The sequence below is a fragment of the Hirundo rustica genome, chromosome Z, assembly GCF_015227805.2.
Source record: "Hirundo rustica isolate bHirRus1 chromosome Z, bHirRus1.pri.v3, whole genome shotgun sequence".
Taxonomy (NCBI): Eukaryota; Metazoa; Chordata; class Aves; order Passeriformes; family Hirundinidae; genus Hirundo; species Hirundo rustica.
In genome coordinates this window covers 35,568,918-35,595,283 of record NC_053488.1, presented here as the reverse complement: position 1 = coordinate 35,595,283, position 26,366 = coordinate 35,568,918, and the positions used below count along the sequence as shown (strand labels likewise).

Here is a 26,366-nt window from a genome sequence, read left to right as displayed (position 1 = left end):
ATCATCAGTTTCACAGGGTGTTGGTTTTTAGTCACTAATACCATACATTCCAACATTCCCTTTACATGTCATGCTAGTTTCTGAAATGAGCTTTTTATGATTACTGCTTTAGATGACGTTAAAATTGCATTTCTGAAAACCATATATGAGTATCAATGAAGGCTTGCTCTCAAATCAGCGCTATTTATAAAGTAAGAATGGTTATTATTTTTTCTGCAGATATTTATTTCCTTTCTGAATTTCACACTGGCGCATCTTTCTCTGCAAAATCAACACTCAGGCAGTAAAGGAGAGTTACTTCATCAGGGAGAGGCAATCTAGTACCATTTCTATTAAAAAAATGATTTATATATCCAATTCTAACATTGTAAGTTTTATCAGGGTCTTAGTAATTTTTCATTGTCTTAAGTTTCACCAACCAAAAAAAAAAAAAAAAATTATCAAATCCCAAATAAAATTTCAACATTGGTCAGCCATCTACATAGTCCAGCCTCTTTTTATTAAAGTTTGTTCTGCCAGCTATGCTTCTCTGCCTCAGTCATGTTCTTTCTACTTCACGAGGAATCAGGTGAGCAGATAGTCTTCGTAGGCTATGCTGATAATCCCATCTGTCCATTCTAAAAGTACCTGAGCTGCATAATAGTATCCTGTGGAGACCCTATGTCCTTGCAGGAACAGGCTGCCCTGCAATGGGCTGTCAAAGTTTGCATAACTTGACTGTATGTATGTAATTTTTAAATTGCTACCAACTTTGCAAAACTCACAACATACAAAATTGCATTGAGATACCTAGTTTTGGAGATAGTGGGGTTATGCATTTTTTAAGCTTATTCCCAAAGTCACAGAATACATGGTATTTCAAAGCAGAATGCTATTGTTAAACATCATGAGCATTGTGCCCTGAGAAAGGTGTGAGTATATTCTTCAATTCCTCAGGACATAATCTGCTGAGCAGCAACTGTTAAAGCAATTTGAAATACTGTACTTGAAAAAACCCCCACTTTTTTGTCAGACTGTCCTTTTTTCCAGCCTTAGATCTCTTCAAACTCACTTTATTTGGAGTTCTTAAGGAAAAAAGGCTTACGTGGTCACACTATACATGCACGTGTATATATTTCTTGCTTTTCCATCCCTGTTTCCACCATTAAGACAATTTTGTTTGAGTATGTTTTTTACGCATTGACTGGTTAGACAGCGAGGAAAGAGGTGAAATATTTCTCCTTTCTTTCAAGATTCCATCAGGCAGGAATGAGGTAAAGTAGAGAATGTTTATAGACTCAAATTTCATTGCGCTTGAGAGAATGTCCTCAGAGCGGGGCACCTTCTGCCACTATAATTCTCTAATAATGTTTTGTATTAGGGACAGAAAATACAAGACAGGCAGCAGCAGAAATTCAGACTTTGTTAGCCTAGTGAGCAATATGTGTTCAGCCTATATTTTTAGAAACTTTTTTTTTAATGGGCTTCGAGAAACTGGGCGTTTGTAACAGATTTGGTGAAATTATTGGTAGGGTTTAATGGAGAATACGATTTTACAAATTAATAGTACACGTACATATATGTGCCTGTAGCTTTTATGTAGATATATGTGATATACGTACAGTGTACTATCATATTCCTGATTTCATAGATAACTTAATTATTATGTTAAACTAGTGTGTTTTGAGGATCAAAGTAATTCAAGAGGATGCATGAATCAGAGAGGCACGTCTGTGGATAACCCAACACATGGAAAGGTTTGAGGGCACCTATGAAACGTTGTGTTCTTTAGTTCTTGTCAATTAAAATTGCTTCTTTTAGTTTATTTTTAATCCTCATAGATCTCCTTAGTATTTTCAAATAGGATGCCTCCAGTTTATGTACACATGTGTATGTCATTACGTATCTCACTGTATCTTTGTTTACTGTTACCTCACTTACTGACTTGCAATTCAAATCCTGCTCTTATGACTGCAAAGTCAGAATTATGCTTTAGAAAGAACAGTTTACTTCAAATATGTGTCATGCATAAAGTTTACAGGATCTGTACTATGAAGGTAAACGATGTATACAGAACCACAAGGGAAAGGTGCTTCAGCAAGAATAGTATAAGAGAGGAATTTTTCCCCCCATGGAAAACACAGTATGTTGTAACAATAACTAAAGAAGGAAGTTAAATAATTCCAGCTGTGGACATAATCACTTTTCATGTCAGTTTCTCTGTAAACAGCCATTAAATTTGAAAAACTGGAATGCAGTTAAATTTATTATTATGAGCAATCCCATCAATGTGCAATGAAAATGTAGATTTTATTAATTACTTCCCAGTTTTTTTGAAACTAAGTATTCAGCAGAGACTTTATAGTCACTTTTCAGCCATACAGTTAATTTTTTGTGGTCATTGTGTCTGCATTGTGTCTGCAGACTACATGTCCATGTTCTGTTTAGGATGCTCGTAGGTCAGACTGGCTGGCCGCTCTGTACTTCACAGCAGGAGAAAACTGGTATTTACCCTCAGACAGTCCTAGGGGGAGGTAACTACTGTGTTTATATGAGGAGTCAGCATGACTGAATCAGATAAGATGAGTGTTCTTCACAGTTGCTGATAGCGGGTGTAAAGAGATTAAAGACAAACTGGGAAAAAGTTGAGAAGCTATAGCTCTCTGGTAATTCCTCTCTAGACCGGAAGTATTGCTGTGTTCATGTTTATTTGGCAAGGTAGGGTTAGCATAGTTCTCATACCTTCAACATAGATTTTAGAAAGCTTACTGTGCAGTAAATCTAGTCATCAGTTTTACCAGGTGCATGCAAAAATCCTTTGGTGGTATTCTGCATAGTGATAATTGCTGTTATTCTTTTCATGTTCATAACAATGAGATGTCTTAGGAAAACGGAAATTTCTTTTTTACTGACTGTCAGATGATCACATTGTGCTCTTATTTATACCACTGCTGTAAAAATGCAGATAATTTCAGTCATCTGTCTCAAATGTATCTAACAGCAAAAATATTTAGAGCTTTAACAAGAAGAGGTAATACATACAGTTCCACTTTTCAGAAGAGCAGACTGCTGCTAAGGATGCTTCCCAGGAGGAGTCTGAATCAATTCCGGAGTACACTGCTGAAGAGGAACGAGAGGACAACAGGTTATGGAGAACAGTGGTTATTGGAGAACAAGAACAGAGAATTGATATGAAAGTCATTGAACCATACAAAAAGGTCATTTCACATGGAGGTAGGAGAAGCTGTAAGCATTTTTTAAATTGATGTAAAAAATTGATGCTTTACTGATCATGATTTATTTTTTATTTTTCTTCTGTTATCATACTGACAAGGGGAGAGAGAATTTATCTTTCAACCTTCGCTGAAATCAGTGAGGCTTTCAATTCAATGTGGCAATGACTAATAAGAATTTTAAATTCAAAGCTGTTTTGGAAACAGCATAATGACATATGTGTGTCAGGAACAATTGTCACTGTAGAGTAAAACTGTCTTGAACAAGGAAAAGCTTTTGACCTACAGCAAAATAAAATTTTAAAAACTTTATTTGGTGAGTTTTGACAAAACCTTTTGTGTGAGAAAGTGTAATGTTCCGTGTTTTGCTGCTTGATGTATGTGGTTGCACAGATCTGAACAAGTAGAGTGGCAAAAGAAAAAAGATAGTTTTCCTGGGGGCTTCCGTTCATCTGGCTACTTGCCTTATGCTATTTTTCTGCCATTCATAGTTGTCAGCAGCATTTCACCAGGAACTGGTTTATGGAACTTTTTACATAATTTATTAATAACTATCAGGTAACATATCAAAGAAAACATTTGAAGTAGGAAAATGGCCCCATGTGCTTGCTATATTTTCTCATTTGCTTATCTGCATCCCAGCTTCCTCAGAGAATTTATGGTTTCAGTGTTACTAGTACACTTCTATATAAATTAATTCAAATGGATAAGCATTACCATAGTTGAAGGAAGAAAATGAAACAAGGCTTTCTAAGTGCCTTTTCCTTGGTTTGGATTATCTTTGGATTCTATATTTTGGGGGGCACTCTTTGCTATCTGTTAAGCAAGGTATTGGGTTAAGATTAGTTGTTTTATTCCTGCAAAAACTGAGGCAGGCAGCATAGCATCTCAGAGGTAAGATTTATGAGTTTATATGAGGATGCTTTTGTCACAGTGTTGCTGATTTGCAGCATCAGTTAAAGATTCTAAAATACTCAAGGAAAAATATTTTCAGTGTTGAGCCTCTATCTGGTAAAATTACATTAATAAATTATGGTTAATTTTAACATTAAAAGCAGCTAAATGCTAGCCTACAGATATTCATGGTGGCCAGTGTACAGAAGGTTTAACCAGAATTAATAAAGATGTTTAGGCCTCTAAGCATTTTTCCACTACAACACTACCATCAAAGATTTATGAATGTGACGACACCTCAGACACAGTTTAGCAAACATACGCAGATGGCTTAATTTAGGAAACAAACACAGAATATTTTTGGGCCTTGCTAATGTTGTTTTTTAATATATTTTTGTATGTTGTAAATTAGTCAATACGTATTTGTGGTATAAACTTGTATATTTCCTTCTAGATGTTGAAGTTTATGTTTATATCGGCTTTTGTGAAAAATCAGTGTTTAATGCAAGACTAGGTAATTCAGCTCAACTCTCAGTATGAAATAATTTGAATTCAGATTTTACATATCTGATGTTTTGCTAGATCACTCTAAGATAAAGACCATTTAGTTTTCTTTACTTTTGAAAGGGTGTTTGTCAACAGCATTAGTCGTTGTAAAACAAACAGTGTAGGATATAACAGTAAGTTTCAGCCTGCCACTGTCTAAACTGGAAATTTTTCCTGGTAGCTAGGCAAATCAAAGCAAGTTAAGGACTGGATTAAATTCTGTCTTTATGAAGTGGCAGATTAAAGAGAAGGAAACAAAATCCTTTTGTTGCATATATTGTAGAAAACTTAGGACAGCTTGAACAGTTTCTACATTATGGCAGCAAGGCCCATTCCATATGAAGTTCCCTTTGGCAGTACTTCAGTGGAGTGTTCAGAGGGCCAGGAGTCTTTTCTTTAATCTCAATAATAATAATAGGTTCTGACTAAAATTAGTCAATAGGAAGTCAAGTCAAGCCGTTCTTGGTGATTCAAAGATGTACTGAACTTTCCTCCCTATCAAATGACAGATAACAGTAAACACAGAATCTAAGTGGTAGCTACAAAATAGGAAAGGGGAGAGTAGATATGGGAGTGTAGGATTGAGATTGTCTTCAAGCTATACTGATGGATAAATTTCTTAGCAATCTTTTTCTTTGCTTAGGGTAACTGAGATTTTGGGCAAATAGCTTTTACTGGCTTTAAATGATGAATTAAAATACACTTGTCCTTAGGGTGAACATTCCTTCTCTTCAAGCATGTGTGAGAAAAAGTGGCTTAGATTTATCTATGGATATTTATTCTGTGTGTTTAGTTAGCATCTGCACATAATTGTTTTGCTTTCCATGAACTGCAAACTGTGCTATGTAATTTAGTGGATGCACCTGCCATAATGTGCCAAATTCCTATGCCAGCTGGACAGATTGCTTCATGGCAGCATGATATAGAGTCTTTTAAAGTTTTATTAAATTTATGGAAGGAAGGAAATGTCTTCTCTATTTCTCTATTTGTAAACCTGAGGGGGAGAGAAATACTGCATTTTCCTGTTGTTGTTGAAACCCAGCTGACAACCAAGACCCACACAGTAAGTCAGTCGCTCACTCCCACATGGTGAATCAGAAGAGTAAGAGTGAGTAAAGCCTTGGGTTGAGATAAGGACAGTTTAATACATAAAGCAAAACCTGTGCACACAAGCAAAGCAAAACAAGAAATTCATTCACTACTTCCCAAGGACAGGCAGGTATTCAGCCATCTCCAGGAGACCAGGTCTTCATCACACAAAACAGTGACTTGGGAAGATAAAGGCCGCCATAACAAATGTCCTCTCCTACTTCCTCCTTCTTCCCCTCCTGAGCATGATGCCATATGTTCTAGAATATCCCTGTAGTCAGTTGAGGTCAGCTGTCTTGGCAGTATCCTCTTCCAAGTTCTTGTGCATCCTCAGCCTGCTCTCTGTGTGGTGGGGGGCAGTATGAAAAGCGGAAAACACTTTTGTGCTTTGTGAACACTGTGCAACAATAACAAAAACATCTCTATATTATCAACCATCTGATTTCAATGCAAATCAGAACTACAGCCCTGTACTCACCACTGTGAAGAAAATTAACTCTGCCAGTGGAAACCTGCACAATTCCAGATAATCTAGATGAATAATAATATATGCTGAAAACAGGATTGGAGTTCCAAAAACACTTTAGTTAGGCTTGGATATTGCTCTCTAGTATCCAGAAAGCACTGTAAAAGTCTTAAAATCTCCTTTTGGAAAGGTTGGTTAAGTGTTAGTATTATCCTTTAATTTTCGTCATGAAAACTTGTTCCTGAGGGGAATTGAAGTTTCCTCGCAAATATTATCATCACTCTTTCAGTGTCAGTTTTTCCTAGACTCAAAAGGTTTTTGAGTGTTCTCTGAGTATATCTGTTTTCTGTCTCTGCATCACCAGTGCTATCTACTTACAGCCATTCCTACAGCATCTTTATAAATTCTCTCCTTATTGCATGTATCCTTTAAGAAAACTTCCAACTGAAATGCAGGGGTATTTCTTATTTATAATTAATGATAAATAGAGAAAATCCATAGTGGCTGCAAAGGATTGTGGAGAAGATTAACCACCATTAATCTATCATGGAGAAGAAATATTTTCTTTTGAACAACAAGCAACTGTGCTGGGCCCTGGAATGGTAGTGCTATAGCTTTGAAGATTAACACTATTATTAGGCAGTGATGCAGCCCAGAGAATGCCAGCATTGGACAGCTGGAATATCCAAGGTTAAAAAATCATTTATACAAAACTTGCAGCAAAGGATTTAACTGATCCCCAGGAGCTTTTAAGGCATAATGGAATGCAGTCATAATTTTAGTGTTCTAAAGCCATTGGAGCTGCACAGGCCTACTGAGATTGGACTGCAAGACTTCGTGAAGCATAATTCAGATAATGCAGGACAACAAATGCAGGATATTTGCTTTATTCCCTTATTCCCTAATCTGAGGTGAACATTCAGTACATGATTGCTATAGAGAAGTAGAAGCCTTAGAAGGCTTTTTTGCTGGTCACTATAAAAAGTTTACTAGGAGTTGCTTTATGTGTGGTTTTTGAGAATTCAGCTTAGCTGACTATCCAACTTCCGTATCACTTCATGATAGCTCATATTATTTTCAAACCTTTGTTATGAAGCATTTTGGTATGCTTAGCAGTAGACATAGTAGCTTTTTTACAAGACTTTGAGATTTTTTTAAAAAATTATCCTATTAAAAGCCTTTGATAAAGATAAAAATGTGGTTTTGGTTTTTTTCCACAGGATACTATGGTGATGGTCTGAATGCTATCATTGTGTTTGCAGCATGCTTCTTGCCAGACAGCAGTCGAACTGATTACAACTATGTCATGGAAAATCTTTTCCTGTGAGTGATACGTGAGCAATGTGACAGAGTCCTTTTGAGTTAGTACTCAAATTATGCAGGAGAGGTAACCTTTTTTTCCTTAAGATGTAATTTTGGTCGCTGGAAAGGGATTGACAAGGAAAATAGCAGATTTAGATAAACTGCTCAGTGGAGTATTATTTTGGTATTTTTACCTACTCACTTTCCTAAATTAAGGTGTATTTGTCAAGACCAAATCTGTTAGTATCTCCCTAAATGTCAAGGAATGCAATATCTTTACCTTGTTGGGGTTACAGTCTTGCACTATTTCACTAGTGATTTCCAAGTCTTGCTGAGAACAATCAGCAGGGGCTTATGAACTGTTCTCACTGTTCATTGTTCATTATATATTATAATGATGTATCCCTGAATGTATTTTTAGCATATGCTGTCTTGGATTTAGGCATTCCAGGGCCTTTTTTTGACACTTGTTTTGTAAAAATTGCTGACACAAGGAGCTCTAACTATGCTTCCTGACTTCAGCTGCTTCTGATTCAGCTAGAAGGCAGGAGGCAGTTGGGCAGGACACAAATTTGGCCACATAACCCCAAATCTATCACAGGAAAATTATTCCTGATAGCAATAGGTTTGATCGCCCAAAATTTTGAAGGCAGCACTCTCCTGAAGTGCCTTCAGCTACTTCCACTTACAGCTGTTTAAAAAATCAATCATTCCAATGTTTTCTGGGCTAAAATGCAGTAAGTAATTTCTAAAGCCATCAGGAGACCTGGCCTTTGCCATTTGCAGCTTACAAGGCACTGAGAGCACAGACCCAGTTCTTCTTAATATTCTAGTCTGTGAAGATGCACTTGCTGGCAGCCTTTAAAATTGTCTATATGTGTGAAAATCAAGACTCAGAGTTTTAGTTTCTGGGCAGAACAACTGATATCATTTGCCTGGTAGAGCCACTAAGAACTCAATGTCATCTACAGTAACTGATAGACACAATTCGCAGTGTTTTAGAAGAGAGGAAGGAATTACTACAGTGGTTTTACTTGGTAAGTAAGGAAGAAAGCCGACTGTAACCCTGATTGGCATTCAGTAAGTTTTTCTTTGTCTTCACCCAAGACCCTTGTTCAGATAGAGGTGGTGATAAATGAACTTTGCAAAGAAAGCCTTAAGAGTCTTTTCCACATGGCTTAAGGATATTGCCTAAGTCAATTTTTTAAGTCATTTTTTCTGGAGTGGTAATACAAATGTGAGTTTACGTTGGCTGTGAACTTGCAGCTTATTTTAAGGTTTGTAGACAGTTGGCTCTCTCAAAGAGAACAAGAAAAAGGAGTAAGTTCACTGCTTTCTTTCCGTTCTTTAGGTCTGGTTGTTGCATGGAAGTAGAGGGAGTGCAACAGCCCTAAATGTACAGCAACTGATGTTTTTAAATACTTGGTAATTCTTCACTATTGAATTATATAGGAATCTGGAGAGACCTGCAAACCACTGAATCTCTTTTTTTTTATACCTCTAGTTTCTGATTAACAACTGTCTTCAATTGCTCCTTTTCCATCTGAATTCCTTTCACATTTCCATTATCTTCTTCCGATTTTTTTTTATTGATGAATGCTGTAAAATTGCCTTTGAAGAGTTGAATTTGGGTGAAAATGCTTGAAACAGCTTCTACAGCAGTTTTTGTAGATAATGCAGAACCACATAAAATAATGTACTGTTTAATTTGTGGCTGCCTGAAATCCAGTCCACAGATTAATTTTTTTTAAAATAATCTCAATTTGAAAACCTACACTTTGAAAACAAAACCAGCACTTTTCTTTCTGTGTGATTCAGTTGTTCTAGTCAATGAGAAAATTTCTGTCCATCTTTTCAAATAATGAAGAAATTGCCATTATTACCACATACTAAGAAATTATTAGATAGGTAAGGTTTGCAAAGGAGCTCAGCATCCTTAAAATGGCAAATGATCTAATTTAACATACATTGCATAAGAGCTGTTGAATGACAGTATGTGAGATTAGTGAGATACGAATAAAAAACTAGCAAAGATTCCTTTCTGTCATAATAGGCCTCCTAATTCTGGTGAGAAATATGCATGTTTTTTCCTACTATAACCAATTATTTCATAATAGACACAATTCCATTTGGAGTTAATAAGCAGACATTTTTCAGACTGTGTTCCATAACTGAAAGACTAGTAGTATTTTAATGTATACTTACACACTTCTGTATGTTTCAGTGTTTAAGTGCCTTTGAAGCACTAGATGTTCTGCCCTGTGGGAAGGGTTAATCTTATAACCTGACAAACAGTAGCTTTTTTAAAGCAGCTATTATATGAAGCTTTATGCATCAGAATATCCATGCAATCCCTTGCTTTCCTATATCAGTGTTAGACATAAGCCTTCACAAATGTCAGGCAAAAGCAGGGAATGCACAACTGCAAGGTAAGTATGAGCAGTGGAATGCATTGGGAGAGTAGTGATTCGGAAGGGATTTACAGAATGCAGGGAACTGGTCTAGTTAATGGCTGCCTACTTTATTCCCAGGTAAATACCACTCTGGTGAGAACTAGATTTCCTACAGTTCTTTTAAAGACATTGCTTTGTAAGGAATTTAAGGGTCAGGTTAGATTGTGAGACATTCCCATACAACTGTGAAAGAGGCCATTATGCTTAGAGGTAGAGCTGCCTTTTTAAGGTGTGACTTGTGGTTTTGCATTCTAATTTTTTACATAGACATGCCTTGAGGCTGGATAGTAGAGAGAACAATTTGAACATTCCTGTGATGATCAGCTCCCAGATGGGTTAGGGACTTCTGAGTGGACCATCTGCATAGATAGTCCCAAACATGAATTTAAAACTATCTTCTTATTTTCTAGGTAGGATGCTTTTGGTCACAGACTCGGTAGCAGGAGTGTGAGCATCACAAGAAGTATACACAAGTATCTTCTAGACACATTTTATTATTGTATTGAGCAAACTTGGTGATTATAATAGTGAATAGAAGTTTCTCAAGAGTTAATTTCAGAAGTTCCTAGGACTTCACATGATGCCATGTTCTCCCTTAAAAAATCTCCTGATTTAATTACTTTTTAAGAAAAAGCAAATTCATCAGTGATACTTGAAAACTCACAATGAAAATGTGTTTTTGTAAGGCAACCACATATTTTTGAAGAGTGTGATTTTCTAGCTGTATATCTACAGGTATCATGGTGATCAGTGCTAAATGTCTGCTTTTGTGTAAAGGAAATGAAAGCCTGTAATATCATAAAGTGTTCAAACTGCCTTCATTTATTCCTAGTAGCCTGATTTAGTTTGGGCTCAGTCAGATAATGTACAGTATATGCTCACTTATATCTTTACTTTTATCAGATATGTAATCAGTACCTTAGAGCTGATGGTAGCTGAAGACTATATGATTGTCTACTTGAATGGAGCAACACCAAGAAGAAGAATGCCTGGATTGGGTTGGATGAAAAAATGTTACCAGATGATTGATCGGCGGTAAGTAGTATTTTCCTGTCTGATCCACAGCCGTTTTTTTAAACAGTGTCCATTTCTGTAACTCACCTCTATGCCAGGGTTTACTGTATGTGATCTTCTTTTATCTTCTGTGTTTTTTTCTGTTTTTCTAAGAAACTATTGCTTTTTTACTTAGATTACGGAAGAATTTGAAATCATTTATAATTGTTCATCCATCATGGTTTATCAGGACAATTCTGGCTGTGACACGACCTTTTATAAGGTATGTTGTGATTTTCTGTGTCCCTGAGAATACATAAGCACCCTAAATCATCAAACACAGCTGTCACTCTTTCTCTGAATAGTGCACATTTTATAGCTCATGTTGGGATTTTGGAAGTTGAATTTTACTATCCTAAGGTCAATAGGGGAAAAAAGGTGATTTATATGAATATATTTATATGTATATTTATATGTATATTTATATGAATATGAATATTTATATATATGAATATGAATATGAATATGAATATGAATATATATATATATATATATATATATATATATATATGAGAATATTTATATATCTAGTTGCAGAAGTCACAGGCATGGTTTTGTAAACCTGTATGTGTATATACTGGGAATTCAGTTCCTTTAAGTAGTCATAGCTCACACAAGAGGACTGCCTCCACGCTGAGGTGTTTGAATGCATTTGGTTTCAGAAAAGGTTCAATGATGTAAAAAAAAAAAGAAGTTTGATTAGTAAAACGATTTAAGGAAAAAAAAAGTACTTCACACTTATTGCAGAGGATAGGCAAGTATGCAGTTGAAATCCTGAGATTAGGGAGAGCAGACTGGCAGGTATAAAAAAGAGTTGCTTCAGGCAAGAGAAGTAGCTTCATCTACAGAAGCCACACAGAGAATGACATATGTCATGACAGATCCCAGGGAATTCTGCTCACAGACTGCAGGTGAAGATGCTGGAGATCTCGTTACAGGGTGCTTGCTCTGTTCTGATAGGGTGGCATTGGGGTAGGAAAGCACATGATTTGTCCCATTGCTGCCCAAGTGCAACAGGCAGAATGTCGTAACAGAGCTTCTTTCCAGATGTGGTATCTTGAAGACCAAGTGGAATGTAACAATTCAGAGTACCAGAGTAAAAGGGAAAAAAATACTTGGAATTATCAACTGGAGTTATGAGGATTCACTGAGTTGCATTTGATGTCTGAGGTATTTGTTGCCATCCTATTTGCTCCCAGAAATGACAGTTTGGTCTTTTTTAAAGTCATGTCTATTTCAGTTCATTAGTCCTTTATCCAAAATAACCATACTAAGCAGCAGTGATTAGAGGTTTTTCATTGCCAAACAGGAGAAGATGTTCACTCTAAATAGTTTGGCAAAGCAGATTAGTAGTACAAAACCGGATACACTAGAGACCATCTCAGCCAAGTAGACTGAGTCTTTGTGCAAGAGGAAAGTGAAGTGCAAATAGAAGCTGAAAAAAGTGGGCAGGACACATAGCTAGTGACTTTTGTGGAGGATGACAGGAGATATTTCGACCCTTACCAAGGACAGAAGAACATTATGAGTTCCCTTTCTTCAGGAGGTAAGGAGATAAAACTTAATTAGATTGAAGGCAAATTACTATAGTTTAGTTTGCTAGCCCTCAGCTGTTCCCCAAAACCCTGACAGGCACTGTGGGAATTTTAGAGTGAGAAATTAATTGGCCACAGGACAACCAGAGATTTCAGTGAGATAGCTAAAGGCAAGCAACATAATTTTAATTGTATATCAGCTAAGATAAGGGATTAAACAGTAGCAATCAAAAACATGAAAGACAACAAAATGGTAGGGGGCACTCACCTCATCAGTCAAGTAGGTGGGCTACCCTCAATTCTACCTCAGCTCTGTCTTTTTTTTCTACTTCAGAAAAAAAATTCAGTGAGTGTGGAAGAAAATTCAGTGGAGTGTGGAACCCATCTTGACTGACAAACCATTGTCTGCATATATAGAATGAAAGAACTAGAGGTAGCCGAGATAGATCTTAGATACTCTTTTAGAACCATTATAGATATTCACTCTAAAAAATATTTGAGCTGTATTAGGTAAGAAATTAGATATCTAAGGGGTTTTTCAAGGGTCTGTGAAACATATTTGACATTTTGGAAATATTTAAATGATGGAAGGTTACCACTATTGGCAGCATGCTTTCCCTAAAGTCTGAAAGAAACTGTGTTGGGGATGCCCATACACTGACCACACAACTTAGAAATCAAAGGCTTAGAAATCAGTCAGTGTAGTGGAACTAGTGGACCCAGAAGAATCCTCAGGAGGAAAAATTGCCCACTGAATGATTTTTTAATCTCCTCCCACCATCTTTAGAAGCTTATGTTTGGTTTGCAGTTTGCTGGGTTACTTTAGATGGCAATGCTGATGCTGCAGACTATGGTTAAAAATTTGGATAAAATATTAAGAATCTGTATGTTACTGTGCTTTGACTGGACAATTGTGGGTGATTCTTGCGTCTAAAATGTGACCATTAGTCTGATCCAGTATGTGTGCTTAGTGGTGATAACCGGGTCCAGAGACAAATTACAGTGAATGAGCTTAGACAACTGTTCACAGCACCTTCATATATTCCTGTTCCAGTTCTCTCTTTGCATTATTGGGAAGATATGTATGTTGAGGGGAAGGGGAATAACCTTCTGCTCAGAGCTATTTCAGAGGCTTCATGTTGTCTGGCAGTACCTTCAAGTCAGCAGTAAATAGAATATGTTCTGCTTTTCAAGACTTAAGCTTAACATATATAGTCAATATGAGTTTGCCACTATTACTGATGTTATAAGATGATCTAAATACAACCAAAGCTAAATTTGAAAAAATGCTTTATAAGCCAAATGAGAAAGATTCTCATAACCTCACATTATTTAATAACTTAGGTCAGACAAGTAAATAGCTTTATGTTTTAAATGTGTTTAAATTTCTGAACAATTTTGCCTTTTTTCCAAGTGATCATTTTGCAAACACAATAAATGAATCATAGCACAGCTGAAATAAGCAAGTTATTTCATCAAAAAAAGCCCTGCAGTAAGAATAGACACAATCAGATCTGTGCTTTTCTGAATAAATTATGAAATTCAGTTATATTGTGTTTGATTGAGAATTAGTGTAAAATAGAAATGCTAAGTCATCACAATCCCTTGATAACCGTCATGATGATTATATCAATGTCAAGTAATGCTTCCTGTCTCTTTTTACATAAGTAGTCTCTAAGGGGTTTGTTTCTTTTCCAAATTTTCACACATCTCCTTCAAACTGTAAAACTAATCACATTGTCTAGTATGTAGGCAATTTGTGATGTTTGCTTAATAATGTGATTGACCCTAGGGAAGGAACAGCAAAAGGTGTAGGCTCGATTTCAGTCTAGCTCAGTTCAGTTCTCTTTTAGAGCTCAGGTAGGCTCATGATCAGCTGAACTGTATGTTAAGATATGGTTATTAAAATGTTTAGAGTTACTGTCTCAATTAAGGTGCAAACAAGGCCGTATGCTGAAGTCAGTAGCAGAGACTTTTATTTAGCAGTAAATGTGAGGGAGAGATAAAGAAATAGAATGGGTGGAAGGAGAGGAGAAAGACCATGACAGACACAGACAGACAAAGTAGAAAAAATATCACTCCATGGTCCTGATGGCCTCCCCTTGGTCCTCTTCTTCTGGTCTTCTTGGTGATGAGGGTTCCAGTCTTGTCAAAGTTACGGTCACTGTCTTCATTGAGTGGGGGAAGCCCACAAAACACAGAGTCCATTGCATTTATATTCACTCAGGTTCAGTTGGGAATGCCCGGGTGCCTTATTTTCTAAGGTGTTGCAGCTGCCTGTCACATCAGTGAAGCTGAATTGTTTATGTTCCACCAGTTATGTCAGGGATGAATACCTTCAGGCTGTGTGTGAAAGTCCTGGTTCTTTCCCAGAAGAAAATTTTCACACCCGAGCCATTATGTAAGAGAGGATTGGCATGATAAAAAGTGCTATCCCACCTCACAGGACTTGCCTCTTACCAGCCTTTTTTAGCTGTGGCAGGTGGATTGAGTCATTAATCATTAACAGTCCAGTCTCTTAGTCTGTAATTGAAATATGAATGTGCTTAATTATATAACACATCTAATACATTTCTTCAGTTGGTTCTAGCATGTCATAAAAGATTGGGAGGCAAAGTCAATCAATACCTTTTTTCCTGTGTTTCAGCTCTAAGTTCAGCAGTAAGATACAGTACGTCAACACGTTGGCAGAGCTTCGTGAGATGATTCCAATGGAATATGTGCATATACCAGACAGTATTGTCAAGTAAGTGATGTACTCATTCTAATGGAGACTATTTCCACAAACTAGTAGTAGTGTTACAGACTGTAAGAAAAACAGAAAGCACTTTCCTAATGTTCTTAAAAATGATTATATGTTGTTCCACAAACATTTTGCTGTCAAACTCAGAAGCAGGAGACCACTGTGTAATGGAAACACAAGACACAATAAATACTTGCTTCTAGGGGAGTGGGAAAATCATTTGGCCTTTTCTGAGGTAACATCTCTGATACCTCTTTTTTCATAACTTGTATTCCTATTTAAGTGGAAGTATTTTCAAGTTTTAGTCATACAGGGCTTTTAACAGAAACATCAATTAGAAGATAGACTATTCAATAGAAGACCAGTAAAACTTCATTGGTTTGCTGTTCCTTGCCTTGTCAATTTTCGTGGTAAAATCCACAACCGCTGAAAGGCAGTTTTCTCTTACTGCTTATGTGAAGTGTTTTTTTAAATGTAGGCATTTCCAAAGGAAAATATCTGTTAATAATGTAATTAATATGTAAATATCATTGCTCACCTCAGCTGACTTTTTTCAGACCTGAAAACAACAAAAAGAAATGATATACCATGACTGAAAAAACCCATGGTTTTCATCTAGTCATTATAAAAAAGGTGTTCTGTTCAGGAATTTAATTATTTTTAATTGTTCTCTTTAGCAAAAGTCCCAAGTTTTGAACAGGCTGTTCTAGAAGGGAGTTGAAGAGTAGATACACAAGTATGATTGTATTTTCATTATGACTGGTCAGTGACAGCTTTTGAAGTTCCCATAGGTCCCCTCAATCCAGGCAGGAGTTTTCACACCTGTTTCACATTAGTTGTAAAACAATTTCCTTTGTCAAGCTGGTGGTGCAATTCCAGGGAGCAAGTGGGAAGCTCAGGTCTCGCAATAGCAGTTGTGAAAACAGTAAATTACAGGTGTGAAATCAAGGGTCATAGAGACTTTCACTCAACTTCATTTGCTGCTGTAACTCCTTTAGAGATGGAGTAATGCTGAGAATGTGGAGCAGAAACTATTGGTCAGCTGACAAAGAGATGTCCACAGTGTTCTAACATTCCTAACAAATTTTCTTCTGATTCCTGCAAACTTTTTAGTTTCTTATAGTTACCTTTGATAGAAACCTGATACTCAGGGTTTGTTTCCTTTCTGTGTTTTACTGTTACATTGTGGCAGTACACACATATGTGTTACACACATTTTTTCTTCCCTGTAAACTTAAAAATGTTCAAAAAGCCCATTCACCTCTCAGACCAAAGGTGAAATGATCACAGTACTAATATCAAAGATACTTTAGTACTTAGAGGTTTAGGGTAATGCCTACTTTGTGTCATCAGCAGCCAGACGAAGGATCATGACTTTGCTGAAAAGACAGAACTGGAGAGATGACAATTGCACCCATTGGTGGCAAGCATTTCAAGATATTGTGATAGTAAGATTTATTGTCTATGCATTCAAGGCATTTGTGAGTGGCTATTCCCATACCATAGGGAGAAGAGCATGTTCAGTTCGTAGCTTCCCTTCTGCTGCAAATTCAGAGAGATTCCTAGAGAAAAATACAGTTCATCTTTTGGCTTCATAATTGCTCCATTGCCAAGAACAAGCATACCATCTATGGTCAAGAAAAATCCCACCTTTAGCAAGTACACAGTGTTATGCCAGAATGTGGGTTATATGGGGTTTTTTTTTTTGTAGTTTTCAGTGAAGCACAATACAATATGATTGTTATACCATATGAACTTGTATATCTTTTCTCTTCCTTCATCCACTCTTATCTTGTAAGGTATGATGAAGAGAAGTGTATTAAGAGAAGAATGAGGTAAAACTTGCTTTCTAGCCCATGCTGCTGCTCATAATGGAGTGAATCTGTGTGACAGCCTTTCACCTGCAGGCGACCTCAACAGCTGAATGAGAGAGGACTTGCAATGATGTGGCATCTTACTTTCCCCTTCAAGCTGTTGAGATCAGCCTCCCTTGCAAATAAAACTCACTGAACTGTAAACGTCCTTGACTTGGCCCAGGCTGCAGCTAGTTTAACATTATCTGATAGAGCAGCTGAATGCTTTCAGCTCTGTCCACTGGGCATGCCTCAGAGCCCTGCTGCTTCTCTGTCTCTGCCTCCAAGGGAGCTAAATAAAGACTTAAAAAATTAAGGTGGGTTGAGCACAGGGATAAATGGTAGCATACTGAACTGAAGAGCTTTAGAGTTAGCCCTCAATCATACTGGGGGTCTCTTTTTAAGAGCATGTACTGTATTTGTTCTTTGCTCTGCTATTGCTCTGCTTCACTCTTATGCTCTGCTTGCTTCTCTGTTTCTTTGTATCAATAACTTTTACTCATGCAGACTGGATGAAGAGCTGAGGCAAGCTTCAGAAGCAGCTAAGTAAGATAGATTTCTGCTGGATGCTGGCGTTATATTACTTCACAGGAATAGCTTGAATGCAGTAGTACGTTGTGTTTGGTACAACAGTCAGCTTGTAGTTTCAATTCCTGTGTAAGCTGCCCCATTTGTGAATTGACTTCCCCTCTCACTGCTTTTGTACTGTTTGGTCTCAGTAATAAATAATCATACCCTTACACTATATTTTTGTTTGTTTGTTTCTATAGTCCTGGGAATGACTGAAATAACATACTCCATTAAAATGGATTATTAAATAATTCTGACTCTCCTCCTTTTATGTCAGATGATTCATACAGTTTTTAAGAGGTAGTTCTACAATGTATTTTTTTTTTTTTACAGTTCACTAAGGGTTAGCTATCTCAGTAGGTATATAAATTTTTCTGTCTTCCCAGTATTAGCTGGATAGGCCAGGGAATTAATACTTGATAATAATATTATCTATGGTTACTTAATAAACCAGTGGCAGGTGATGATCAGATAATTTAAAGTGATAACTCTGTGCTTTGACTTGAATACAATGTGGTAGTATGGTGTAGAGTACCAAAGAAATCCTTAAGAAATGCACAGTCCTTGACTCACTGAGCGGAGTTTTAGAAAGTTTACAGTGTACTTTTCTCATGTGGGTATTGTACACTAAATTCCTGAGCAGGAGTCTGCATCTGTTGGTTCTAGTATAACGTTCTCCCTTGCAGTTTTTGTAACTAAAATTTTCGAGTTTTGAAGTTTCTTTCCAGTCACCTTCCTTTTGCTTATGCACTTCAGGATTTTCAACTTACAGCGTCCAAAAGTTCCTTCTTTTGCAGTACACATTTTCCTTCAGTTCTTCTGAGATTAGTTTCTAAAACAACCACAGAGAAATACCTAAAACACTGGCCACTGCTTCTTGAGTCTAGCAGTTAACACTGCCTCAGAAGCAATAAATTCACGGTAGTTATCTGATACCACCTGACTATTTTGTTAAACAAAAAGGCCTACCCAGCCTTAAAAGTAACTTCTATCCCTTCTGTTCAAATATTTTCAAATTCATTGTATGTGTGACAATGAGAACTCCGTGGAAGAAGGCTGCTTTCTTGTTACTCCATTTAAAATAGTAGAGGCTGCAGTGTGGCAGTGAAAGGGGAACGAAATATTCATGGTGAGGCATCACTGATTATTGTTACTGTTGGATGTATGAGATCACTGTTGTGTATTTCCCTTCCCCAACTTAAAGAAATAGCTTAAAATTTTGTTACTCAAACTAATGTGTGTTGTGGGCACTAAGATCCCTACATTCCTAAAAACAATATTTGTGTGTTTGTGCTGTTAAAGATACTCACTAGAGTTAGTTATTACGTCCATAAATTTGATGTAATTTTTTAAAAGATAAAGAAATCAACACAGGAAAAAAATGTTTACTCATCTTTTTCCTTGTATTCAGAACTAGCTGCCTCTCAAATGATCCAGAAATGGCTTCAGTGGAGCAGGAGTAAGAATTTATGCCTAATACTGTCATTACATTTTAACATTATTTTACAACCATGTGGCTAGAAGCCAAGGCTGGGCAGACTCCTTAAATCTTTTTCATGACCTAAACACTTTTGTGGTAATATTCAGGATCAACATGTACAAGCAAAGCACTGAAGCTTTATTATATTCTTATTTTATATACTTTATATGTTTGTGATATACTGAAGATTTGTTATATTTGTGTTGCATTGGAAATGTATTTGAAAGGTCCTTAACCATTTCCAAGCAGAGAGAGATATAATTGTTAGCCTGAGAATATTCAGGTTAAGTTATATTAAAAACAGAGAAAAAAATACATCATGATCATAGTGAAGATGGTTCCATGCATTATCCACAATTTTAAACTTGCCATTCTCATTCAAAGATTAAAAAGTCTTACATTTTACTTCAATTTCTGGGCCATACTCTTTAACGTGTGCCTTCTCTTTGCTCTTCTGCTTCTCAGCTTCTTTCATAATAATTTTTCCTAAATCTGAAGCATCTTTAAGTCTTTTCCTTTCAAAGATGGAATTGTTCCCTTGGAAATGGGAATGTGTCAGTCCTCTGATATGCTGTTGCTCTGTCTGATACCATAACTGAAGCATGCAAATGGAAAACCCTGCACTGCTGCTCTTGCTGTTCATCAGTGAGTGCGTATATAGGTGCAGTGTGTCACAGGAGCGCTGACAGTTTGTGGCCAGAGCAGCATGTCAGGAGAACCAGCCTTGCAGTGGAGTGAGTGTGTGTTCTGGCCAGCAAGCACAGGGCAGAGGGATTGAGGCCTTTGCTGCCCCTGCCCATCTGATGGGTGTGTAGAAATACACTCTTGTCTCACGCTGTACAGGAGATAGTCTATTTAATATAGTAAGCCTGAATCCTCAGGAACAAGTTCCATCAATAACATGAGTATTAATAAACAGGCAAATAATTAGAAGTATATGTAGCAAAAAGTTGCATAAATAAATTAAAGCTTTGGTCTTAAATTTTTAAAAAATAAACCAGTACTCTAGTAAGCTATCACATTGTCATACCTCATACACAGGTTAGAACCATAAGCTAAATTCCTGAGTCCTGAACAGGAATTATATCTCATCTCCTTTTTTACTCAGACACTGTTTTATTCTAGGATGAGTCAATACGAGAACTGTTTTTCAAAGTATAAAACCAAAAAAATGACATGTTAAAGACTATATGATTTTGACCTTTTGACCTTGAGCAACTTTCCTCTTTTTCTCAATAGAAAAGCTGGGCAGCAAAATGCAATATGAGAAGAGAATTTACATTATGTTAAATAAATATATTTAAGGCCAAATTACTCTTAATTCATGGCATTTATTTTCTCTGCATAAATATCAATCTGTCTTCAGAAGTGGCAATAATTTTCCTGTGATCATGTCCCTTGTTTCTTGTGTCATTTTTTCAGGAAATAGCATCCTGTGTAAATCCCCCTCACTCTGAGAACAGCATTTTTACACAGATTTTTTTTTTTTTTTCTGTATGCTTTCTGCTAAAATGCCTCTGGAGTCTGCCCAGCACTTTGTTTGCTTCTGTTGTCTCTTTCATTTTGTTCCAAAGGCTTTTGTCTGTTGTTATGCTCCCTTGTGTTCTATTTTGTTCAACTCCTTGCACTTTTTCATGACTTTAAAAGAAATATTGTGAAATAATTCATAGGGGAAGAAACATTCTGTAGCAGTTCATAAATATTGAGGAAACTTTAAATTATGTGTTCTTTAAGGAAGATTGTATCTTGAGGCAACATTTCTGAAGACATCATCTTACTCTAAAGAGTGCTTCTAAAATGTGCTTTGCACTAAAGAGCAAAACTGTATACTTAGGAAAATTTTTAGGGGTACCCATTCCTACCACACCGTTGTGTCATTCCACCAGTGGATTTTCCCCCGCCTGATGTACTTCAGATTGGAATTGGTGAAAAAGTAGTTGTTAATTTCAATAAAACAGTAATAGAACTTACTAAAGTGTGTACTTTCATAGATGTAGATAGGATGTGTGTAAGTTAAGTTTACTACATTGAAGTGAATGAAAGATAAGGATACCAACACTTTGCGGGAGCTCAGGATTTGGGGAATAACTAGCCATGTGTTTTCAGAGTACTCATTAATTTGTTGTTGTTGTTCTTTGTCATTTTGTCTTTAATAAATAGCATCGACATGACCCTGAAATAAGAAGCATCGTTGCAAGGCATTTGAAGAAGAGGGTTCACATGGATGTTCATCACCCAGACGCATGTACACCAATTCTGTACAATAAGTGATTTGGTCAACTGTGATTGGTTTATAAGTTTCCCCTGTCATTCAGCAGTTCAAGAAGACCAAAAGGGCCAGTCCTATTTGCCACTGAAACAGCAGAATTCTGGGGCTGCGTTATTTTTGTTGTTTTCAGAAACAGTTTTCATTAGGAAAGCTATATCATCTAGCATTGGTTTCTTTGTGTGTGTGCCATTTCTGTTTAAAAGGATATAATTTTATCAACAGTGTGCCTCATGAATAGGTCAATGAGGATGGGGATTTTTTCATTTTTGTCTTCAGCATATTAATATTTATGCGTAGCTGAATGTGATAGTTATTGTTACAGTAAGTGTTAGTTTGCTTGTGTCACAGAGCAGCAGCAACTTTATTGTTTAAAAACAATATTAGAAATTATGGAGGACTTCCTTGAAGTTGACAGGCCATTTTGATAAGACTTTGGGCAGCCTGTCCTAATGAAAGGTGTTCCTGCACAAGGCAAAAGGGCTAGAACTAGGTGATTTGCAGGGTACTTTCCAACTCAAAGTATTCAGGTTTTTTGAATCTGTGCTTCTTGCTCTCTGAAAAGTCTTTCCAGCTTCATTAAATAACTTTTTTATTTGATCAGAGAGAAGTGTGACATGCTAAAAAATAATATTTAGTCTCATTAGAGTTCCCAGAGGATGAATGAGCATGTGAAATTAATTTTATTTTAATAATGCAGTTTATTATATTTATTTCAGGCATAATTTTCTAGAAGCAGCTAACCCTGTAAATTACTTTCATGCCTTCTGAAATCCTTGGAGCATTAATTTATTGCTGTTTTCTAAGTCTGTTTCTTCCAGAACACTTTTTTAAAGGTTATGAATCTTCAAGTGACATTCTGTCTCCAATTGTAAAGGCTATTCATTCTCTGAATATAATTCACATGTTATTTTCTACTAGGAGCTGAAAGCTGGGAGTCATACTCATCTGTTAGGAATATTTGTTAAAATCTTGCTCCAAGTGTTTCTAATAGATAAAAAACCCAAGTCTTATAGCGGTATTTATTGTCTGTGTCACAGAACACACCAGTAAAAACATAAAAAGGAAAAAGCCCACAGCATCTCTTGTTTGCTGCTGTCCTATTTATTGGCACAAAAGATACAACAGTAAGTCCTACTCCATACTGGGAAGTAGCTTCAGTTTCTCAGATCATGCTTTTGTAGGAGGGTGCAAATTAATTATTGACAGATTTCTATTTGTCCTCTAAAAAAAAATGAGAGTCAAGAATATGACAAATGTTTTCTCTTACCCTAATGAATACAGATATGCACTTTGCTGACTCACCTGCCTTTTAGGAAGTCCTAATGGAAGTCATCTTATTATATACTCTCTGAAATATTATTCTTTTTTTCACAGGAGTCTCGTATGCCCTAGAATTACATCTGTGGATTCTTTACCTTGTAAAGAAATCCTTAGACATAACAATTCAAGATAAATTACGCCTTTTTAGTCTAACTCTAGTCCTGCTTTCAGTTCAGAATTATTAATGAAAGAGAAAACAAGCAAAGTATTTCTTGGGACCTAAAGTTTAAGCAGAGGTAGTGGAGCATGAGTCTTCATTTTTTCGGCAGGATCTAAACTGAAAGTGAAAGTTCTGTTCTTCATTTAAAAGTTCCATACTTTTGTTCTGTGGTTTGTGCATTTCCAACTCTGTTAGTTTCTGTTTTGTATTTGCAAGGTAGTCTGCAAGCAGTGAAGCAAGTGTCTGTCATTGTGTGCATAGTTGTTCAGCTACTGTAATGAAGTCTGACAAAGCTGTCAGAAAGGTAAAACAGTGCTTTCTTATTGGCCAGCATGAAAACCAGAATACATGCCCTCTGCAGTCCTTGCTCTCTGCTGGTATCTCTGTCTTACTTCCTAGTCTGCTGTGTTACATATTTCTGTCAGTTCCTGTAAGTTTTCACAGAGGAAGGGCCTAATCCTGCTTACCATTGTTGCTGCTCTGTAACCTTGTCCTAAACTAGGGTCTGGTAGTTTCCACCTTTTCTCCGATATTTGAATCCTGGCTTCTGTCTGCCTTATAAAAGTGCTGTCACTTAGTATATTGGGGATAATGTTTTACGTACAGATTACTATTTGTAATGACTTCCAGATGCTAATTAAGCTTCATTAAAATCTAAACTATTAAAAGCATTGAGTAGCATGAAGTTGCATCTTTTGTAGACCTGTAGTTTAAGCCTCTTAAGACAAGCCACATGACTTATGTTATGCAGTAGATGAGAAAAGTTTACACTAGAAGAGAAGTTCACCACAAAGCAGAGGTTCAGCACAAATCTTCATTCACTGTTTGAGACCTAAGTGCAGTATAAGAGATTCGTGATTTTAATGGTGGACGTCAGCTCAGAGTTGAATTTAATTGTTTGCTTTGTGTGAAATTGCTAAGCAGCAAAGTTACAAATAAATATGGTTATTATGGGTAGAATAATGATGGCCACCTGAGATTAAAAGAATTTGTTTAAGCCAGATGTCACACTAAAACAAAATGGGGCATTGATGTGATAGTTAAAAAATGATTGCAAGATCAAAGTGTGGTTATCTTTGCTTATTAATATTTTGAAAATTTTTTAATGTTATGATATGGCAATTCTGTGTTATACTAACAATAACATACCAATGTTACTAAATCAGTAGTTTGTTGAAAGAGAAATATAGTATATATGATTGCACAGATACAAGCTTTTATATATGGATTTTTTCTACAGCGTATCAGAGCGCTCAGATGAAATATAAATTAGTAGTTGCAGATTTTTTTGTTAAAATACCTATGCTGACTTAAGTTATAGATTAAGCAATACAAGGATATCTAATAGCATTGTATGGATATATATACCTATAAATTGAAATAAAGAATTGCAACCCACCACTGGATATGTTTCCTTTCAGCTCCAAATTGTGGGGTTTTTTATTCCATGGGTACATGAAAACACTTGATTGGTTCAGATCAGTTCTTTATATAGTTACAAATAATTTGTTTTCCTTCCCTGTCTGTCCTTCCAAAAATGGAAACGGAGTAATTTTTTTGTCTCATGGTATTATTGCCCGTCTCTGTTAAAACCCGGGCTTTGTTGATACTAGCAGTATTGTTCCTGAAAGAAAGCAGAAAGCACTCTCTAAATTTCTTTCTAATTTGTGTCCATGCTAGTAAGTAAATATCAAATGCACAGATAGTCTCAGTCCATCTCATATGTCAGTCAGAAAGGCCAAAGGTATGGGGCAGAAGGAGATTGCCTGTGAAACCACCCTGAGCTGATTAACAACCTGACTGACTTCAGTGAAGGAAGGGGTCAGAGCTGGTGGACATGGAGTCCTCTCACCTGCCTGGTACATTGTGCCCATATGCCAGTCTACATCTGTCTCAAATGGGCCAATTTATACTGCCACTAAGTAAACCTGCCTGATTTTTGGAGCTATCCTGAGCATTGTCCAGTGAGGCACCAAATATGAGATTAAAGGGGATGAGCTGTGGCTTCTTAATTGCCACCCACCTGCAAACAGTTCTTTGAGTGCTCCTAGACCTTTTCAGAGTCAAAGAAGTTGGATTAAACAAACCTTTCATGCTTGTTGAAAATAGGTTTCTTGACTTCTGATAGGTTTGGAGATTTATCAGATGCTGACCAAATTATCAGTTTATGTGTTAGAAGTGACCCTCAGTTTCCTACTAGTGGCACTAGTAAATAAATGACAGATCAGATTGTGTCAGCTGTGCAGCCGTATTTATTTATTTATAGAAACTAGAGGGGTGTCCCTGTGTTGCCAGGCAAAGAGGAACCCAATTGAGCAAGCATCAGGAGATTAGCAGTTTCACTTCTCTCATTCACTGTCTCTTTCCTCCACTCATGCAACCCCTCTGACACCCTGTTCCCTTTGCAAAATGCAGCTGTCATGCAGACAGTTATCTCCTATGCTCAGGAGAAGACCAGAGAATGGCACTGTGAAGTTAAAGTATCAGCTGTTCCTGTTTGCACTGTTATGATTTACAGTTCTGTAGTCCTTGCTTAACAAAAGGTCAACTGCTACAAAATGCAAATTCTCCTCCCAAAAAATTACTTTACAAAGGTACTGGAGTCTCTTTAAAAAATATGTGCTTGGTTCTTACACTTTTTTTTCCTAGAAACATTCACCTATTTCAGAAGAAGTGATCACTTACTGCTCACACAGTGAGTGTGAATTCTCTCAGCAATCCTAGTGACTCTGGTTTGTCCATCCAGCCCAAACAGTAGAATTGACTGGGTTGTGCTCTGCCAAATTTGAGAACCTGAAAGGAATTACAGACTAAGCTTGCCACACTTTTTTTTTTTTTTTTTAATTCCTTGTTGTTTCCTTGCATTTGAGATAACCCTGTTAAATGTAGCCTTGTGGAAGTAAGGCAGAACTTCTGCCTTACTTACCTTTTGTTACATGACAGTACATTTAAAAGTGCAGACTGCTGTAGGCTTTTTGATATATCTGTGCTGGTTGATCTTGTAGCAATTATTATTTTTAAGGAAAAGCACACATGACTGATTGTACAAGTACACTTGCAATCTCCCTATTTTTTTTCCATTTTGGAAAGTCCAGAGTCTTGGTGTTTTATGTAAAACGGGAATCAAAAGGCAAAATTGCCTTTTTTTCTTTTTAATTAAATTACTACTATTATTATTAGAAAAAATTCATTTTATGTGCTAGTATGTGCATATATGTTAGCTCTGTTAGCAAGGACTTTGTTGGCTTCAAAGGATGTAGGTTTTGGTCTTGAAACCAGAATTATGTTAGGTGTGAAAGTGCTCTGTATTATATTACCACTATAGTGCATCATATTTGGATTGCAAAGACAGATGAAATGTCATTTCAAGCCAATATTGTATATTATGAACAAGCAGTTTGAATGTAGCACAGCACTTTTT

At 36.6% G+C, this 26,366-nt stretch overlaps 1 protein-coding gene across 7 annotated transcripts in view; it reads left to right on the top strand.

Annotated features, from left to right (window-relative positions):
* PRUNE2 (prune homolog 2 with BCH domain) overlaps nucleotides 1–24,343 on the top strand; it is a 136,038-nt gene extending 111,695 nt beyond the window's left edge. Inside the window, exons 12-20 of one of the 7 annotated variants that reach the window (XM_058424130.1) lie at nucleotides 3,040–3,213; nucleotides 7,428–7,530; nucleotides 10,866–10,997; nucleotides 11,152–11,238; nucleotides 15,198–15,296; nucleotides 17,093–17,128; nucleotides 17,654–17,692; nucleotides 19,128–19,175; nucleotides 21,357–24,343. In XM_058424130.1, the coding sequence (XP_058280113.1) occupies nucleotides 3,040–3,213; nucleotides 7,428–7,530; nucleotides 10,866–10,997; nucleotides 11,152–11,238; nucleotides 15,198–15,296; nucleotides 17,093–17,128; nucleotides 17,654–17,692; nucleotides 19,128–19,175; nucleotides 21,357–21,378 (740 nt within the window). In that variant the 3' untranslated portion in view covers nucleotides 21,379–24,343. Of the gene's footprint in view, nucleotides 1–3,036; nucleotides 3,214–7,427; nucleotides 7,531–10,865; nucleotides 10,998–11,151; nucleotides 11,239–15,197; nucleotides 15,297–17,092; nucleotides 17,129–17,653; nucleotides 17,693–19,127; nucleotides 19,176–21,356 lie in introns of all 7 variants that reach the window. The other 6 variants (XM_040089560.2, XM_058424131.1, XM_040089561.2 and 3 more) reach the window with 6 other exon arrangements.
* Nucleotides 24,344–26,366: the final 2,023 nt, after the last annotated feature.